The sequence below is a fragment of the Gossypium hirsutum genome, chromosome A04, assembly GCF_007990345.1.
Source record: "Gossypium hirsutum isolate 1008001.06 chromosome A04, Gossypium_hirsutum_v2.1, whole genome shotgun sequence".
Lineage (NCBI taxonomy): Eukaryota > Viridiplantae > Streptophyta > Magnoliopsida > Malvales > Malvaceae > Gossypium > Gossypium hirsutum.
The window spans coordinates 74,132,859-74,154,645 of NC_053427.1; the positions used below are offsets into that span (position 1 = coordinate 74,132,859).

At 34.2% G+C, this 21,787-nt stretch overlaps 1 protein-coding gene across 1 annotated transcript; it reads left to right on the forward strand.

The window, feature by feature from the left end:
* Nucleotides 1–7,226: 7,226 nt before the first annotated feature.
* Nucleotides 7,227–9,929, forward strand: LOC107948054 (wall-associated receptor kinase-like 15). The gene is made up of 3 exons (XM_016882529.1): nucleotides 7,227–7,986; nucleotides 8,453–8,512; nucleotides 8,863–9,929. Exons 1-3 carry the CDS (start codon nucleotides 7,230–7,232, stop codon nucleotides 9,927–9,929), a joined length of 1,884 nt encoding a protein of 627 aa, XP_016738018.1. The 5' UTR covers nucleotides 7,227–7,229.
* The last annotated feature ends 11,858 nt before the right edge of the window (nucleotides 9,930–21,787 follow it).

A 21,787-nucleotide genomic window follows, 5' to 3' on the forward strand; every position in this document is an offset into this window, starting at 1 on the left:
TTTTTTGTTATTTTTAGATTTTTAGTTAATAAGTGAAAATATCTTATTTTTTCCTGTTTTGTGACACAAATTGATCCAAATATGAACTTAAGCAATCATCTCGCTCATGGAATCAAATATTTGATCAATCCTTCAAGAATTTTATATTTGAACAAAACATAGATCAATCTTATTTTTACAAACGTTTAAGGGATGAAAAGATGGTCTTTCTCGTACTATATGTCGATACATTCTACTCATTGAAAATGATGTAGGGACATTATCATCGGTTAAATTATGGTTAACTCGATAGTTTAGCATAAAGGACTTGGGAGAAGTTAATTTTGTTCTAGGAATTCGAATCCTAAAGGATCAAAAGAACAAAGTGATAGCACTGCCTTAGGCTTTATACATAGTCAAGATATTGAAGCATTGTGCAATAATCGATTCGAACAAGGGAAGTCAACCCTCTGAATTAGGATTTCATCTCTCTTTAAAGGACTATCCTAAGACAACAGAAGAAATAGAGAGCATGAGTCAGTAGTAGGAATTCTCATGTATGTTTTGTTGTGCACACACCCAGATATCTATTTTGAAGTGAGGTTGGTAAGTCGATATCAGACGAATTCAATACCAAGGCACTAACAAGCAGTTAAGCATATACTCAAGTATTTATAGAGAACGATAAATTATATGCTTGTGTAATCCGGATGAGATCTTACTCCTATCAGATATGCTGATTCTAACTTTCAAACGTGTTGAGACTTGAGGTAGTCGACATTGGACTGTGTTTTTGTCTTAGCCGATGAGTCCATAGTGTAAATCAGTGTCAAGTAGGGTTACACTTCTAACTTCACTATGGAGTGTTGAATATGAGGTATGGAAAAAGCTATGACATTGCAATAGTGTGGATATAGCTAAAGCTCAAAGAAACCACATAAGGACAAAACACATTGATACAAAGTATCATAAGAGTATAATAATACAAAACATGACTCATCTACTTCACTAGGGCAAATGGAAGACTGTTAGACTTGGTGCCCTAAGTGTAGTATTTTTGTTTAAGTACACTTGTAATTTTTTCGAACAAATTGGTTGATAAAATTATTCATGAATTACATTAATACTTTGTATTATTGTCTTCAAATGGTTTTTGCATGCAAAGAAAAATGGAAGCAAATGTTGCTTATTGGTTATCTAATGTTTAACTAATACTAAGCAGTATTACGTGGTCAAATTGTAATACGAAAAGATAATTTGTATTAGTAGACGAACTTAAACATGTTCTTAGTCTAACTAGAAATGAGCAAACCAGTTGAAAGACTAATATGTCCTCTATCAAGTCCAATTGGGAATATGTCTTTTCTTGGGCATTAGAGCGGATGACTCCCAGAAGATAGAGACATGGATATTACTGACTAGACTGACAATACATCGAATAGGACCCAAACAAAATAGATCTTAAATCCATTTATGGACTTATTCACTTGTGATGTTCATATTGTTGCACACCTAAATCCTTAGTGGATGATGGGCTATGTATGCATGACTCATACACTTGGATGAAAGTAAGAACCTGAGTTCTAATAGATAAGGAACTAAAAGTTGGTGCCTTGGGTGTATGACTTCTACAATACGTAAGGTCATTCACAATAGTGGAATTCATAGCCCGAGACATGGGTAAATGATATCCTCTCATTGGCATTACATGGTTGATGAAAATAAACATGACTATGGGTCGTTTGTCTTTATGATGAATGACTTGATCACGATTTGATAGTGATTGACTTTTCATGAAGGTAACACATTTATCCTATGAGGGTCTTATCCCAACAAGATTAATGATATCCTATGAGGGTAACACATTTATGACAAAGACATTGACGAGCACTAAGTAGTTACTTTTGTAATGGTATGTCGGTAGGAAGAGCTCAGTCACGATACTATAGTGGAATGAATTTGTGACTAAATGAGTTTATAATTAATAGACAAAAATTTGAAACTTAATTATAAATTATTTGAGCCCTAATTACATATGTCCAATCAGTTCCTCCGCTAGCTCATTGAAACCATAAATGAATTGCATGTTTGAATAAAAATGAACAAAATGAATAGAAATAAAGAAATGAAAAACATTTAGAAATGATTAGGGTTTTCTACAAAATGGAGAATGGAATCATTTGGAAATAAATGTGGTTTTCTTGAAATGGAAATTAAAATGAAAATGAGAAACAATTCATTTACAAATGTGCATGGATTACTTAGATATGACCGGAAGGATAAGTTTATATTTTTGAGTTGTTTTAAAGCTCGAAAAACAACTCAAAAATGAAAATAAATCATTCGGTCATGGTTAACAAGTTGAGTTTTGAAATGTTGAATATATTTTCTTGAAAATTTTACTAGGGGTAAAATCATCATAATTTTACTAAGGATAAAATTGGGATGAGAAAATTATTTATTGGAAAATTAATGTTGATTTTGGAAAATAGAAAAATATGTATTGGGTTAGATTAAATTATAAAGTGCTAGGTTAAAAATCTAAAAAATACATATAATTGAGCCAAATACAATGAGATGCCTGAATCCATCATAATACATATGAGGGGAAACACACCCTATTAGCCCTCTCCCTCTCCTAGTTGGACTAGAAAGTTGTTTTTCTATTTGAAATAAACATCTATAATTCAACGAGGATTCTACCTTCTCTCCCTATAAACAGATGGCATCAGTAGAGCTATTCACACAACTTTAAGAGATCGTTACTCAGCCAAAAAATAGAGAGATTTATTCTCAATTATTAAATATATTTTTTCAAAATAGTAATTCTATCAGTTCTATTAAAGAAGAGAGAATTTTCATTTTCAACCCAAAAGGAAAAGAAAATTTTTTCTAGTTCTATGTTTGATTCAATTGGTTCGAACTCACACTCAAAGCAGTTCGTGGTACGAGAATAGCAGAGAAAATCATTTGGTTGAAAGCCAGAAAACATCATCAATTTGCTTATTCGAAAAACAAATATGATTATTGCTGTAAATATCATAAACCGGGTCAGTTTTCAAAATTTTAATTTTTCGTTGTGCAAGAAAAACATTTTCAAACCAATTTTTTTTCCAACATATAAATAAATCCATTTTAAGATTAAAGTGCTAGGTACCCCTAATGGTAAGGGTAGGATGAGTAATGTATTCTTAGTGGAGCCATAACATAAATATGTTAGAGTGTTATAATTATGAGAACACTCTTGATGGGATCTACCTATGTGAGTTTGAAGTGTGACAGCTTCTAGGAGCTTAAGGGATTGGCTTTAACAACACTCATGAAAAGAGGACATGGACAAATGGCCATGATACAAAATTGAAGCAGAGGAAGCGGATTAGGATCGAGTTCAAGTTGTTTGACTCAAGAAGTAAAAATATGATCTAAAAAGAAGAAATAAACAAATTTAGTAATAAAGATTTCGAAAATAGTAAAGAAGAAATTTGAGAATAAAAAAAATAAAAATCATAAATAAATAAGAAATAGGAATTTAAAAAAAAAAAGAACAAAGTGGAAGATAGACGAGTAAACTGATGGATATGATGGATAGAAGGATAAATGTCCAATTGAACCCTTTGAGATATAAATCCCAACAAACTCAATTAATGGCTCTAATCAACCCTCCAATAAATAATCTTTGGCAAATTGAAGGGTAAAGAATGAATTCCCACGACTCCTTTAAGAAAATCGATAAGAAAATTACTTCTAAAAATAATAAGAAAGAAATCTTGCAAAAGAAATAAACTCTTAGAGTTGAAAACTTTATTAATGAAAACAATTGTCTCCTTAATAAATAATGAAGAAGGCTTTATATAGGCCAGTTAAGTACATCCAAATAAAACTCTAAAGTATACTAAAACTCTAATTAATCTAAACAAGAAGTAGTTTTAAACAAAAATTTCTTGTTAATATAAAACTCCTTAATAACTTAAAATATTTAATAATTAAAAAAAATTCGTAATAAAAAATAATAAAATAATAAGAACTGATAATACAATATTGAGTTCATTTATAATAAAAATTAAGCCCAAACCTAAACCCAATATGATTTAAACTCGAGTTAAAAGTCCGAAACTATTAATTCCTATCATAATCATGTCTAGAAATTCTGCTCGCGTAGTATTCACTAAAGCGGTCATAACTTGAGCTCCCGAACTCGAAATGAAGTCATCCAAAGTGCGTTTCGAAGATAAGTTCGAATTCCATGTAGACATCTTAACCTAGAAATGTCTAGATCCCATCCAAAAAGTTGTCGCAAGTCTACTGATTTCTCAAACTTGAAAATTGGCAATTTCGGTGAATGTCATTTAATAAATTTCACCCCATTTGTGCATGTATCAGGCCGTAATAGTGTCCCTAGATACTATGAATTGACTAGTGTTGAAATCATTGTGTGAGATTTGTTTGGTTAATTAAATGGAATAGTTGGTTCAAAGCTTAATCTACCAAGCAATTTCGATTAACTATAACATGTTTTCACTAAGTGAATTCATTTATGCAAATTGATTTCTAAAATTATCAAAATCTAAAATATTTTGAAAATGATGAGAGATTGTTGGAACATTTTCATGTATTTTTAGTTTTCCAATAAATATAAATAAAAGAGTTATATCACTTAACTTTTAGGCTCAAAAACATAAACTTGATATAACTAAGAAGTGATATAACTTTTAAAACTTGATAATTCCCGAGGGAGAATGACACCTATTTATAGGTTCACACAGCACCAAAATATTTTCCTTTAAAATAGTTGATAAGTCATTGAAAAGTTTCCTTAAATAAATCAAATAATTATCATACCAATTCTAGGAAGTCGATTAGGTGACTATGATCTTTAGTTGATTTATGTTTTTTTTTTCAAACATGTCATAATCAAATGGATCAAATTCAATCAAATTCAATCCAACAGAAATTTGTATAGGGCTCAAAGTTCCTTAACATGAAGCAGTCAAACTTGCAAATGCTTACTACAAAGTTCGAAACCTTAAGGATGTAGGAGAACTAGACGATTGGCGAAATTTATGGCAAACTTTGTGATTTATCCAACCAAGATTTCACCCTTGGATATAAGCACTCGAATTCAAAGCTATTAGAAAGGTTCTTCGATCCTTACCTAAAAGATTTAGTACCAAAGCAACAGCTATCGAGGAAGCAAAAGACATTAATGCTATGTGTATTGATGAATTGGTTGAATCTTTACAGACCTTTGAGATTAATCTAGATGAAACAAAGAGGAGCAAGATCAAAGGAGAAAAGAACATTTTTTACAAGTGACTGAAGCAGTGCCCACCGATTAAAGCATTCCTATATAAGAGCTGTAAAAACAAAAAGCTTTATTGACTCAGAACTTCAACAAGACTTTTAAGAAACAATCTAGAAGGAATCAGAAATTTGAAACCTTTAAAAGTGCTAAAATGGGAAGATCCAAAAGAGTGATTATCAATGAAGAAGTAGTCAAAGACAAGAACAAGGGGATCAAGTATCATGAATGTCATGAACTTGGGCACATTCAAGCAGAGTCTGCAAACACCTTAAAAAAGAAGTCCTTGTGTGTCGCATGGAATTATGAGGATTCCACAAGATGCTTCAATTCTGATAAAGAGCATCTGAGTAATTATTCCAAAACTTATTTCATGGTGAAAGCAGATTGGTTTGGATAAAATATTAGTGTTGTTGTTGAAGACCTCTAGGTAACTCATATAAGACAATGCATTCGATTTTGATTAAATGATTTTGATAAGAGAAAGTCCAATAAAGCGCTGTTCTATAGATCCTGTGCCATTGTTATATGGTTTCTGTGGAAAATTAGGAATGAATTCCTTTTTTAACGGGATAGTTCTTGATCTAGTGAATGTGGTGGAAAGGATTAATAAGTATACTATTGAAAAATGATGGCACTTATTCGTCCAAATCAGACTCCAAGTAGTGCGAATGTTGCACATGTGGTGTCGGGACATTTGCGATCTAACTCCTTTTTTCATCAGTTTGGGAATTGTCCGGGATAGGGGTCGGTACAAGAATGGGAGAGCAACTATGCTGTTAGATACACTTGGGAATCAAATTGTTTTGAGTCGATTCCAAATTACATAGCATCTGGTTCTCCTAAGGTTATCATGGCTAAACATCGATTGTTGCATTTATAAGGATACAACCAGGAAATGGCTCAAACTGCTAAGTGCTTAGAGGACAAATAATCTTACACCGTAAGTTGGAGCCTATTCTTTTAATTATCTTGCATTTGGATTTTCTATGAACAGAGTGCTCACCCATTCTCCACACTTGTTAAGCATCTGAACGTCAGAAGTTCGTTGCTTGGCCTTAATGTTCTATCATGCTTTTACTTAATGTACCTAAATAAATAAAGAGAAAGAAAACACACTATATGAGTTTAGTTTCAATTCTAAAAATGTCATTTTATAGGCATTCCATAAAATGTTGGTTTTTCATGTGAAATGGTGTGTAGATTTATTTTTCCTTAAAAGTACTCTAGGGATCTACGGCTTGCTTTTAAGCTTTGAAGGAATAGCCGTAAATTGCAATTTACAAGCTCCTTTCTCTTTTCCATGTTGCGGTACTGGTAGCAATGTTTTGATAATATCCAATAAAGCTGAAGAGAAAAGACAAAAAGAAATGATAATTAATTAATTCATTACATTTGGTGTTTATACAGCTAGCACGATATGATAGTTAATTCCCTATGAAATAGACAATAAATTGGTCCAACAATCGGCACTGCTGAGTTTCAATTTCTTGATTTCTTCGGAAAAATATGGGTACCAAAAAATAAATGAGTTTCTATGCTTTTATTAAATATTTTAAAAATAATCTCTTTCTTTTCTTTTTTATATGTTAAAGGGCAGGTAAGCATGTTCACCCCTTACGAACTTAAGTAAATATTAATTATATACATAAGATTCTTAATTAGCAGGGTACATTGTCCCTATTTCATCGTTATATCCTCCAATATATTGTGGAGAGAGAACCCTATAAAGTGCATTGGAAGAAAAAATTTGTGCTATTTGTCAGGTACGAGATTAAATAGAACAAAAATATATAAAATAGAACCATACAGTAAAACCCATAAATTAATAGTGAAAGCCACGGTCAATTCAAGCTTGCTACTAGTATATATTTTACTTGGAATTCACTCTAGCCTTTAATGAAGAAAAGAAGAGGAGAAGACAATGCTACCTCTTTCGATTCTTATTACAATGGTAATGCTGTTCTCCAGAGATTGTATTACTGTCATGGCGTTGAAGGTCTGCCCCAAATGTGGCCGAATTACGGTTCCATATCCGCTTAGCACCGGACCAGATTGCGGTGACCCCTGGTACAAAGTACGGTGTATTGCGGGGACACTCTGGTTGGATGCTTTCAATGGATCATCCTACAAGATCACTTCTATTAATCCAATGACTCAAACACTGACCATCCGTCCGCCAGGTTTGGCCAAGAATACTTGTATGGCAGCTGATTTTGGAACCCAGGGGATTCAGTTGGATGAAAAGCTTCCCTTTAACATCACAAGCGCCAATACAGTCATGATCATGAATTGTAGCGCCACGGTCCCCCAAGAATATGTAGCTCTCAATTGTAGCTCAACAAGCGTTTGTCATGATTACATCAGGGGCAATCCAGAAGCTAAAGCCAATTGTGGGGCATTGCCAATTTGCTGTTGGTATGTTACTGGGGGTACCATGCATACTTACAGGATCAGGGTTCGTCCTGAAAGATGTTCAGCTTATCAAAGTTTTGTGAATTTGGATATGAATTTGCCTGTCAGTAAGTGGCCTGTGCCAGGGTTGGAGATAGAGTGGTTATCCCCGCGAGAACCGGAATGTAAGCTCCCCGACGATTGCAATGATTTAGTGAATTCAATGTGCTTGCCGGATCTGGTTAATGCTGGACAAAGAAGGTGCTTATGCAAGCGAGGGTTTCAATGGAACTCCATTCATGGTATTTGTCAAGGTCAGTATAAAACTTCTTTTAACATTCTATTTTTTAATCTCTGTGACTGTAAGAAAGAGAGATGGTTTAATAGAGTTTTCTGTGCTTGAATAGTTCAAAAAACATAGCACATTTTGTACCTAAAGTGACACCTTTTCCTCTCGAAATACGTGAATATGCATGTGGAGTTAAAATCAGTTTAAGGCGTAGTACTGACATGAACCGGGATCTGGAAGATCTTCTTTAAATTTCACACAGTCATTTGAAATTGCAAGTTGCTAAGCTGGCCACATGTGCAAGTTCGATTAGAACAATGTTGGAAACATCACCATCTTAAACTTAATTTTAGGGTTGTTAAAACCTGGCATGAAGAAATGTCAACTAATAACTTTTATAATATATTGTTCCCAGATAAGCTGCAGTGAGACCAACTAACTTAAAATTGAATAATTTTACGATATTAAACTTTTGTATCTTTTCATCATAGATGTGAAATGTGCACATGGGAGACGTTGCAAGAATGAAAAGAAGAAATCCATAGTTGGAGGTAAATGTCAACCCCTCTAAAATTTGTATTCTGATTTTAATGGATTTTCCTATATTAATTATTGTATATTAGATTAAAAAATATTTTTCTGTTAAAATTTTTTTCATTTATATTATTAAAAACTAGTATGACTAACTAAATAATTAGATATTGATGTGACATACCATGTGTACATCATATAAAATGTAAAAACTAGTTTTTAACTGAATAAATGAATAAAAATTTTAACAAAATTTATTATTTAATTTAATGTATAATAATTAATTTATTATTTTTTTAGTAAAATAGACCAACACAATCCAAGTCTAATTTATACAATCACTAATTTATGGTATTATTGTACTGTGTAGGTGCAGCCTTTGCAGCAGGTGTAATCATAGTTGGACTCATTGTTACCATTATTATAGCCTACAAGCAACGGAAAAACTGCGAGAGAGAAGCTGAAATGAGTTTAACCAAGGCGCATAGAGATCTTTTAAGCTCCAATAGTGGCAAACTGGCCAAATTTTTCATTATCAAAGAGATAGCCAAGGCAACAAAAAACTTCTCCAAAGACAACCTCCTTGGCTCAGGTGGTTTCGGTGAGGTTTTCAAGGGCATTCTTGATGATGGAACTAACATAGCTGTGAAGCGAGCCAAGCTTGGGAACGCCAGCGGTATTGATCAAATCATAAATGAGGTCCGAATCCTTTGCCAAGTTAACCATAGAAACCTAGTCAAACTCCTTGGCTGTTGCGTTGAGCTTCAGCAACCTCTATTGATTTATGAGTACATCCCCAATGGAACCCTTTTTGATCATCTTCATAAGATCTTCCCGGGTAAAAAGGTGACACTCTCATGGCACCGCCGGCTTTGCATTGCATACCAGACAGCACAAGGTCTTTCCTATCTCCATTCTTCTGTGGTTCCACCTATATACCACCGTGACGTAAAATCGAGCAACATTTTATTAGATGAAAACCTTGATGCCAAAGTTTCTGATTTCGGGATTTCCAGGTTGGGTTTCAGTGATGTCAGTCATGTTACAACTTGTGCTCAAGGCACTTTAGGTTATCTCGACCCCGAGTATTACCTAAACTTCCAACTAACCGATAAGAGCGATGTGTACAGTTTCGGAGTAGTTTTGTTGGAGCTGTTAACTTCCAAGAAAGCCATTGATTTTAACAGAGGAGAAGAAGATGTGAACCTAGTGGTTTTCGCAAGGAAAACCCTCAAAGAAGAAAGATTCATGGATGTTATTGATCCTTGTCTTAAAAAACAAGCTGGTAAAATAGAATTAGAGACAATGAAAGCTCTAGGATTTTTAGCAGAATCATGTTTGAATGAGAGAAAGCAGAATCGACCTTCGATGAAATCAGTTGCGAAAGAGATTGAGAGTATTTTGAGTGCTGTTTCAAGTGAAGTGCTTGAAGGTTAAACTCTCAATGGAAGTGGTTCTATCTTAGCCGACAGTTGCAGAACATTTAGCAATTACCAGTGCTTCTCAGTCATTACAGAATAAAAGAAATGTTTACAAGAGTTCAAATTTGTATCAACCATGTGGTTAATAATCTTTTTTGTCTCTTGTTGCCAATAGTAGTATTAGCTTATGGACAAATTCTTAATTTACTTTCTCCATCCCATAGTTTAATTACACAGTACCAGTAATTAATACTTGTCTCATTACTTGAACCTAGCTAAAATATATAAAACCCAACTTCCCATTTTATCTTTTTTTAGCATTTTCACATTCAAAGTTCTTCTATTTTGTCTTTTTGATAAATTTGTCTTATTCCTCTTTTTTTTTTTAAAAAAAGTGTACATATCTAATTATGAGGTTTACTTTTTTTTAGTTTCGTCAAATAATTTGATTTTTTTTAATGATTTTAGGCTCATGATGTGAGAATTATCTTACCATATTTTGTTGTCACATAAATATTTTACTACATAATTTTACAAAAAATTTTTTGAAAAAGGTAATAAATAAAGAAAATTACAAATCCCTACCTTCAATCTGCCCAAATAAAAAATTCAAAAACCCAAATGGTGTTTTTTTTTAAAAATATTTTTTTTCCTATTGAGAGAAGGTTGACTTTTTTAAGAGAAGTCTTTGAAATGTCATTTGCTCAAAATCAATGGACTCCCAATGGGTTAATATTGTCCTCGGTCAAGGTTTTGTCTCTTAACTCTGTGGAAAGACCAAGTGCCATTAGGCACACGAGTTCAATAGAGTGAGGGCATCTCATCGGGATAGACCTTATGTGATGCATTACCAACTACCAAACAAGAGTTGTTCTTTACTGACACTTTTCTTGGCAGAGCTTATTCTAAATAATAGTTGTTCTTAAAAATGCAATTGCTCTAAATAGAAGTTGCTCCAAATAGTTGTTGTTCTGAACATAACTATTCTTGAAACGCAATAATTCTAAATAAGAGTTGTTTCAAATTTTAGCTGTTCTCAATAAGAGCTATTCCCAAATGACAACTACACTATATGGCAACTATTCTAACTAAAGTCTTGTTTTGAACATAATTGTTCTAAACAACAATTATTCTAAACAAGTGTTGTTGCTTTGGAAGAGATACAAAGTGAAACAACACTACTACTTGTTTCAAACTTGGTAGCACAATTTCCTAAAACAGTAGCCCAAATTAAGTATCTACAGTGACCCTCACTGAATGTTGTTCCTTCCTGCACCTTGAAGAAATACAATTGTTGATGTTGGCTTTAGGAGAAGCATGAGCCCCATCTATTGAAGAAGGCCTTTCATATTTCAATGGTTCAGTTTTGGGGTGCAAGGTCCTTGTAAGGGCACCAAGAAGTAAAGTGGTCACCATTTTTGCCACAAGTCCTACACAATACAAGGAAGCCTCATTTTCTTCCTAGTTGGTCTAAATCATCTCCCCTAGCTTTACTTTCTTCTATCTCTTTCCCTATGAATGATTAAATATTGAGAAAAGAAACTATTGAAAAAGAGGACTTTAAACATCAATGTAATATAATCCAAAAATACAATCTTCAGAGACAAGTAACTATACTAACAAAATAAAATTTTCATCCAAAAACGAAAAGAATCAGACAATTTAACACATTTATATCAAACAAAAGAAAACCTGAAAGGTCTTATCTTTCTTGAAAGTAAACCTCAAAGTTGCAAATAAACCAATAACACACAAACAAGGACAAGAAAAAAAGTTTCAACCTTTCATTTCATGCAAAAAGGTCCTTTCTTGAAACACAAGTAAGCCTTCTACTAACTTTATCATTATCCATTGCATCACCAGACTTTAGCCAATGACTTTTTCTCATTGGCTCTCTTACTCATCTTGATGTGAACATGCAAGGTGGATGTAACCTTAATAACCTTGTTATGATATTCATTCAACTTGTACTTTATCACTTTATTTATCCTTTTTCTTATCAAGGCCAATGACTTGGCATGGAAGGAAAGGGGAAAAGGCAAGGTCACTGATGTTTTCTTCATCTCCTATATGATTTGCCCAATTGAGCTTGTTAGGATTTGTGCTTTAAACCATGGTTAGGTTTTTATATTTTTCTTGATGGGGTTTTACATGGGTTTTAGGGTGGTTGGATTACAAGAAAAATTTAACTTTTAACGGTTATTTGCATTGTTTTGGTTAATTATTTATAACTACGGTATAACTTTGGCCATGTGAAATACATTATTACAAATTTGAAACTAGTTTGCTTCATTCAAAAGCATGTAAAAATTGTCATGAACATTTGTGTATGTGTGGGTTTTAGTATAGATCATTTTCGATTCTACGTCCATCTTGTTGTAATAATTTAGTTCTATCTTGTAATTGCTTCAACATGTACTCATACTTGTTGATATATGATAGTTATACTTACATTTATTGATACTTATATAATTAATTTCCTTAAAAAAAAGGCACGATTGTGTCAAGTATATTTTCATATTTCCAATAAAAAAATTACTTCTCATTTTTTTTTTTTTGGATAATTGAAGTTTTATTACCTAAGAAGTAGCAAAGCTACTACAAAAGAGCCAACAAACAATGTCAAAAAAAAGGCAAACACTATACAAATCCATCATCCTAGCCACTATGGCTCAAAATATCCCAGCTAGTACAAAGTCCTATATTTAATATGTAGCTAACATCGACCCAGAATCATTAAGAAGGAAAGGAAAAGACAAGGTCGTCGACTAATAGCTCAGAGTTTATAGTTTGTATTTCTATAATCTAAACTATTTCAATTGTTGCATTTGTATATTGCATTGCATGGTAAGTTATAAGGCAAGCTATAAAATTTGTTTCGGTGAGATATATTTTAAAGTGGTTGAATTTGTTAATTGTGTTAAGGATTATATTGAATAGATGTGGAAATATTGAATATTATTTAAGATGTGAAATTGATGTTGATATGGAAATGAAATATGTGGCTATGTATATAAATATATATGATTGAATTATTAGATTGATGAAATTATGTTAAAGGATTGAAGTTTTGGGTTATAATTGAATCGAGAAATATGTTAACCTATTAATTGTTTGGACAGGGTCGGGTATAATTGGCATGTCATAGGATAGAAAAAGTTCAGGGTTTTACGACTACGTGTCGAGGAGTGCTAGGCACTCCATTTGTCACTTATACCGACCAGTGTTGGGCACATCAATTTGTCAGTTTTACCGACTAGCGCAGTGCGCAATTCATTATTACGGATTTATCCATCAGGCACCAAGTGCCAATTTGGTGTGTTGATTGGATTCGTGTATCCGTATGAATCCAAGTCGTGTTAATAGGGGAAATAAATGATGAAATTGAGACAATGATTTTAAAATGGAAAATGATATGGTAATGGCAATGCTATTGAAATAATAAATGTTATTGAAGGAAATGAAATATGAAATTGGAATATGAAATAGTGAGCTACACTATGAATATTGATTGTATGTGTTCAATGAAGACTTGAAATGAGAAATTGAGATGAAATGTGCCTTTTCATATTGCTTATTATTTTTCTTAAGTTTGTTCATCATTATGACTTATATTATGTTTTAAATGTTTGGATTATATAAATACCACAAAGTTATAATCAGCATACGATTTTGTTTTTCCATACGCATGTTAGGTACTTATCGACTCGATCATCAACTCAGCATCCAGCGAAAATCCCGAACACAAGTGTTGGTGAATGGTTCTTTTTGGTCTTGACATGTACCTAGGATGTGATATACTTCTTATGGTCATTTTGAGTTACGTTGGCTCTTAAAGGTTATGTAAATATGTATAAATGTGATGGCAATGATCACTTTGTAGATAGCTTGATGTTGTTTTAGTTATTTGCTTAATGTTATTTGCTTAATGTCTTCATGGACGAAGTGGTATATGTTAGGCACTATGTTTGGTTGATGCTTGGATTTGGTTTGATTCATGATATGCCTAGATTATGTCTTAGTATGGGATTAGTAAAAGTCATTTTTATACTTATGTTTTACTTAAAGGTTTTGGTTGTTTTTGTATCTAGGTTATTAAGATAAAATGAGAATCAAATACGGAATGGCTATAAAGTTGAATATGTTCAAGATTGGCTTGAATATTTGAAGTACCATTAAAGGTATATTGGCATGAATGAATGTGGTCATTTGGCTAGTTAGACACTTAGGATGGTTGCTTAAAACGATGATTTTGATTTGAATTAAATGCTTTTGAATAGGTTAAATTATGGCTTAAAGGATAGCTGGTGGCATAAGTGTTTCATAAGTAAATTTCTTGTTTTGAAAGGCATTTTCCAGGTACACACAACATGGCATACGACTGTTTGCCACACATGGGCTCTTAGCACAACTATTTAGTTTGTAAAATTTTAAGCGATTTTAGTATACACAAGCACAGAGAGTTACGTGGGTTGCTCACACGGTTGTGTGACCTATCCACACGGCCATGTACCCTCTCACATACGAACATGACTCTTGTACATAGTTTAGCAACATGACCGTGTGGTTCTTCACACACGGGCTGAGTTTTGTACACGACCGTGTGTCCCCTGTATGCAGATTTTTCCTTCTATGTTGTTTCTTATTCGATTTAATCCATGTTCAGTACCAAATTATTTTTAGCCTTCCATGTACTCAATATCTATGGATTAATATATATATTGATACATGTTTGTGTGTGATTATTTAATATTTATTTGAAAATTATATAAATAAATTGTATGAAAAGTGTTTGGTATTTGTTGTAGCATCCCATTACTCGAGTTTGATAATTGAACCTGGTAAGGGGTTTTACATAGGGCGTACTCACACAACGTTTGTTGAGCCATTGAGACTTCTTCCCGATTATTTCCTTTTTACTCTTGTGGGTCCTCAAATAATAGATTTCCTTGAGGTAAATTAATTATCGTGGGAGGACCAATGTTCATCGCTGATGATTGCGCCTAAGTAATTACTCTGGGTTTAGGTAACGTTCGATTGGAGTGTTGGAGCTTCGAGTCATACACTACCTGAAAAGAAAATAAAAATAGAAATAAAAAAAAGTAAACATAAAATAAATATCATATCTATAGGTCCTAACATTCCTACTTATCTTATTGATTGTAAAAAAAAAATTATTTCAAAATTTATTGTCGAAACCTCCCAGCAACAGCGCTAACAACTTGACCTCCTGTAAACGAATTGTCGTTTATAATAAAAATTTAACACCAAAAATATATAAGAATTAAGAACGACGGTGTCTGCAAGTGCACTAGTCAAATTGTAATATAATTTGTACAACGAAATACTTGGAAGTATTCCGAGGATCGTACCCAAAGGAGGATGGAATAAATAATAAAAACACTTTTACAATATTAAGTCTAAAATGGTAGTAATTAATTCATATATTACGATAAACCATAAAATAGATAAGTGAGATAAAAATAAATAATGAAAATAAATAAATAAGAAAATAAACAAATGACTTAAAAATCAATAAACCAACCAGGAAGATTAACTCGCTTCAAGGTCTGTAACTAACTTTGGATTAGGTAACCAATTATTACCTCCCGGCCTCTAATTAACTAATCGGTTGGTTGATACTCGTTTATCTCCTGACCTCACTTTCTCAACCAGGAGAAATTACAATTTACTTAGTTCGAATTATCTCTAGGCCTCATCTAGCCTACGGTAACTTTCTAGGGTTGTCAATCCTAGTAGTTTAAGCACATGTAATTCATACCAACTAATCCCTCTCAGTAAACCCTAAATCCTCCATTAATCACATCCTTATCCACTCGTTAATCTCATGTTATTCATAATCTCTATCTTGATTGAATGAATCATGTAAAGAACACAATTGGTTCGGAAGAGAAAAAGAATTGAATAATTATGGACTGAATATCGAATAAGAAATGGAGTAGTAAATCTCTAGACTGAAATAAAGAAATAAATAGACTGCAAAAGAAAGTAAACTGAAATACTTTAATTAAATGAATAAACTCTTGAATCAAAACTGATTTCAATAGGAAAACAAAAGAGTTATGAAAAATTGAAAAGAAAATAATCTAAATCTACTACTAAACTATTAGGGTTTTTAAAGTCATCAACGATGACTTCATTACATCAAAGCCCAAATGTCTTATTTATAGAAGTGTTGGAAGCCCAAATTAGGTCTTCGACACGTCTTAGATCTTTGTATAAAATTTGATTGCGTGGATGAAAATACCCTAAATTACTAGCTAATCCATGGAAAACATGAAATAGGTAAAATTTACCATAAAATAGATTCAGACAGCAGCAGTGACGTGAGTTTGAAAAATCATTAAAAATAGTAGAGATACAATTAGATGGTGAATAAAATATGGAATTGAATAATTATGAGTCTATTTTCATATGGATGGAACAAAATAGGTATATGAGTTATATTTTATGAGATGTTTAAATTTTTGTGAAACAGGGCCAGAACGATTTCTGGATCCCCTGTTCTGAATTTGGAAATTCACCATAAATTTTTCAAATATAATTATAAGTCATGATTTATATGTACAGATTCCTTATTGAGTCTAGTTTTATTAGAAACAAACGGAATAGTCATTGAAACTCTGTACGGGGAGATATCTGATTTGTAATACACAGAGGTCAGAGCATTCGAACCCTGAAATAGGGGAGACTTTAACTAATAAACTGTACTAATTGGCTTGACCAAAAATTCTAGAAAAAAATTAGTAAATAGATATATGAGCCTAGTTTCAGGGAAATTTTACGGAATTGGATTTCGAGTTTCGTAACTTGAGATATTAATTTTTAAACAACTATGAAACAGATTGTTAGGTTGACTGAAAATTTTAAAAATAAATTGTTTGAGCTGTTTAAGTAATGAATTAAGTCTGTTAACACCTCGTGTTCGACTCCGGCGACGGTCTCGGGTACGGGGCGTTACACACCATGTGGGGTTTCAAACTCCCACCCATCCCTACACACCACATTGTTCCATTAAGACACATATCAGAATATATGCAGTCGAGTTGCCAGAATATAGGCGATCAACGCCGAACAAATTACTTCCTCCTTATATACAAACCTACCCCAACAATAGATACAAAAAATTAGATGCAGATATAACAGTTTACACATGCTCAACATGCTTATATACAGATAAAAATTATACGTATAGTAGTACAATTAGGCATACACACAACATCCTACTCAGATCAATCTATCAGAACATCACAACATACAAATAGGGGTTTAATAGCCCTTACTGACCCTACAGTAGGCCTATAGTCGATCGGAGTGACCCGTGAGACCATAGGAAAATTTCAGAATTATGGGCTCATATGCCCGTGTGGCCTACCCGTGTGGGCCCACACGCCTAATTTGGCCTTTACCTATGTGGCCCACACGGCTTGACCCAAATTCCACACGCCCGTGTAACATGTCCGTGCAGGCCCACAAGCCCGTGTGGCCCACACAGCCACACTTAAGCCACCACACGGCCGTATGCTGCACACGGCTATACCTTCGTCGACCACACGGCTATGTCTCACACACAGCAATCTACACAGGCGACCACATGCCCATGTGGAATTGACAGAATCTTTTTTCAGCCTTTACCGAAGCCTCGTTTTCTGTATTTTGAGTACACACCTGGTAACGTTTTGATGCAAAAACTATCCTGAGCCCTCTAGAACCTAAGAGTCGACATATCAACGCTCAAAATCAGTCTTAAAACACGATTAAACTAAAAACTCAAAACCAACCATAGCTAAAATGAAGCACTTATTGCTTACCCCAACACTCCGAATTATTAACTACGATTCTGCAAGAGTAGAATCACGATCTTCATAATTCGTTGCTGCCAAAACAATCGTATAACCCCAATCAACATTAGAAAAAGCACAAGTTATAGAATAGCAAAGCCCTACTTACCAGAACGTGCGATGAAAACTGAAATAATGAGAATGAAAATGTGACGGTAGACAAAAAGGAAATGAAACCGAAAGGGGAATAGGAAAAAGAAAACAGCAGAGAAGTAGAGGACTAACGTCAACTTTTTTCTTAGGAGAAATGAGAGAATTTTTTTAGCAAAAAGAAATGAAACCAATACTGATAACCCCCATATCCGATATTTTTTTCCCACTAACCCACTCTCTCAAACTTTCAATATGACCGAAACTCTATCAGTTAGCAGAGCAAAAATTAATACCCGCGCTCGCACAGGGATTCGAACACAGGACCTCTAAGACACCAACACCCTTACCACTCGAACCACCAAGCTCATTCTGATATGAACTAATAGAAAATTTTATAAAATCCCATTGAACAAGGGTAGGGCTTGGACAAAAAAGAACTAAAATTGCCAAAGGTGATACTTAAACCCCAGACCTTACACACACACCTTAGAACACTTAGCCACTAGAAGAGATACACACTTGTGTCAAATACTTACAAAAACAGAAATAAGAAAGTCAGGGCGCTACAACTCTACCCCCTAAAAGAAATTTTGATCTCGAAATTTACCTAATCAGAACAGATGAGGATACTGCTAACGCATCGAGTCCTTAGGTTCTCACGTAGCCTCCTTAGTACCGTGATTCCACCACAAAACCTTCACTAAGGGAATGGATTTCCTCTTCAGAACCTTAACATCTCGATCCAGAATCTAAACCGACTCCTCTTCAAAAGTCAAATCTGGCTTAACCTCGATTTCCTCAACAGACACAACATGAGATAAATTCCACCGATACTGCTTCAACATCGAACCATGAAAGATGTCATGGATACAGTCTAACTCCGAAGGTAAATCTAACTGATAAGCGACCAGTCCCACACGTTTCAGAATCTAATACAGCCCAATGAACCTAGGGATCAACTTGCCCTTACGCCCGAATCTCAAAACTTTCTTCCATGGAGAAACCTTAAGAAACTCAAAATCCCCCACAAAGTACTCGATATCACTCATTTTCAGATCTGCATAAGATTTATGTCTATTAGAAGCCACTTTTAAACGATCCCGAATCAGTCTAACCTTATCCTCGGTCTTAGAAACCAACTTAAGACCCAAAAATTGACGTTCACCCAACTCAGTCCAACATAGCGGAGTACGACACTTACGACCATATAAAGCCTCGTATGGTGCCATCTGAATGCTAGCCTGGAAACTATTCTTGTAGGCGAACTCAACTAGCGGCAGATAATCCTCCCAAATACTACAGAAATCAATCACGCAACTCCTTATCATGTCCTCCAGTATCTGAATTACCCTCTCAGATTAACCATCTGTCTGAGGATGGAACGCAGACTGAAGTCCAACCTCGAACCCAAAACCTCATGCAATTTCTTTCAGAATCGAGAAGTGAAACGAGGATCTCTATTAGAAATAATCGAGATAGAATCTCCATGCAGTCTTACAATCTCAAAAATGTAGAGCTTCGCTAACTTTTGCAGAGAATAGTCCGTCCAAAACAGAATAAAGTGAGCAGACTTGGTCAATTGGTCCACAATGACCCAAACAGAATCTTTCTTAGTGGGTATCAAGGGCAACCTACTAACGAAGTCCATCATCACTCGTTCCCATTTTCATAAGGGAATCTTAACTAGCTGCAACAAACCCGAAGGCAACTGGTGCTCAGCCCTAACCTGTTGGTACGTTAGACATCGAGTAACAAAATTTGTAACCTCTCGCTTCAAACCTGGCAACCAGTACAACTCACAAAGATCAGGATACATCTTATTACCACTGAGATGTATAGCATAACGGCTACTATGCGCCTCCTTCAGAATTGACTGCTTCAAACCAGAATCATTTGGTACATAGATCCGTCGTCAAAAACATAGCACACCATCATTTTTCAACCCAAAATCTGAGGTACTGCCACTCTCAACCTGACAAAACTGCAAACCTATAGACTCATCCACCAACTACTTATCCTAAATATGATCAATCCAAGTCGGCTTAACTTGCAACTCGACTAACAAACTCCCATCATCGAACAAACTAAAAAGAGTGAACATCGCTCTCAAATCAGACATCGCTCTACAACTTAGAGCATCGGCCACCACATTGACCTTACTAGGATGGTACTCTACCGTGCAGTCATAGTTCTTGAGTAATTCAATCCATCAGTGCTGCCTAAGATTTAACTCCTTCTGAGTAAGGAGGTACTTGAGACTCTTGTGATTGGTGTAGATGATACACCTCTCACCATACAGATAGTGCCTCCAAATTTTCAACGCAAAGACCACAACAGCTAACTCGAAATCATGCGTCAGATAGTTCCCTTCGTGTGTCTTAAACTGACGGGACGCATAAGCCACAACCTTTCCATCTTGCATCAATACACATCCCAAACCGACATGTGATTGATAAATCGTAATTTATACATATTTTTACCCCATGTTTAAAGCATTTTATGGATGATTTTCCATTATAATTGGTGAATTTGATGCTTCTAATACTTTAATTTCATGTTTTATACTTAGGAGAGCATAGGAGAGCGAAAGAAACGAGAAACGGGCCAAAAATGGAGAAAATGGGCCAAAGTACGAACTCAATACGGCCTAGAATTCCTCACACCGGCATCCTACATGCCCGTGCCATTCTAACAGGCTCGAGCACGGCCTGAAGTAATTGCACACTGGCGTGTCACACGGGCGTGTCCCTGCCGAGCCCAAGTTAAGTCCAATTCAGAAAAGGCTAATTTTGAGGGCTCATAGGCATTCCAAAGGATATAAATACACCCTAGAAGAGGAGAAAAGGGGGACACAGAGAATAGGGAGTAAGGAATTACTCCAAGGAAGCTGATTGATTCATCTTAGAAGCCGAATTCATCATCAAGACTGAAGATCTCTCCTCAATTCCCCTTCAAGAGTTTTGGGTTTTCTTTATGTTTTGTATTTTTTATTATTCTGAGATGTTTTCTTATTTAGTTATGAACTAAATCCCCTAAATATCTAAGGGGAATGAAACCTAAGACGAATCTTGTTATTATTTTCTGAATTGTATGATAAATATTTAACTTTTTCTTAATTATGTGTTCTTAATTCTTGTTTTGATATCCCATAATACTGATTCAAGATAAGCTTTTATTTAGAGGAGGAATAAACCCTATCTAAGAGTACATTCATCATAATTAAGCGGAGTTGATTGCATGCCTAGACATAGGGTGACAAGATTTTGCTGGATTAGGGTGAAACCTAATAAGGGGATCCATAGATAAAGTTAATGCAATCTTAGAGTGTTAATTAGAGAAAAGTCTTGGTTATTCAATCTAAGGATTAGACGTTATTAGTCTTGAATAGGGATAATAACATAACTTAGAGATCTCTACGGAACAAGTTAAATGAATAAATCGTCTGATTCGGAGCCAGAATAACATGTACAGTCTAGGTGGATTTTTCTTTAGGTATTGTCTTCATTCAATTGATTTTTCCAAAAGCAATTCTCCAATTCCATTCTCTGTGCGTTCTTAGTTTAGATAATTAGTTAATTAAAACAAAAACCTCTTTATTCTTAGGCTAGATAATAAAAAGACAGTCATTACTAGTACTTTTAGTTCTTTTGGGTTCGACAATCTGGTCTTGCTAAAACTGTACTACTGTTCGATAGGTACACTTGCCTACATCGCGATAATAGTCAGTTTCAAGAACTATTAATTATAAATATTTAAAACCTATTACGAAATAACACGATCAAGTTTTTGGCGCCGTTGCTGGGGAACTAAGATATTAGGAACGCTCAATTTTTATTACTTTAGCCATTTATTTTTCTTGTAATTTAATTTTATATTATTATTATTATTACTTACTTACTTATTTACTTTTTCCTTCTCT

Bases quoted from the DNA above. Each gene is read 5' to 3' on its own strand.
- LOC107948054 (XM_016882529.1), top strand. From the start codon at position 7,230: ATGGTAATGCTGTTCTCCAGAGATTGTATTACTGTCATGGCGTTGAAG. The intron at 7,987-8,452 runs GTCAGTATAAAA...TTTTCATCATAG, and splicing joins CATTCATGGTATTTGTCAAG to ATGTGAAATGTGCACATGGG. The intron at 8,513-8,862 runs GTAAATGTCAAC...TGTACTGTGTAG, and splicing joins GAAGAAATCCATAGTTGGAG to GTGCAGCCTTTGCAGCAGGT.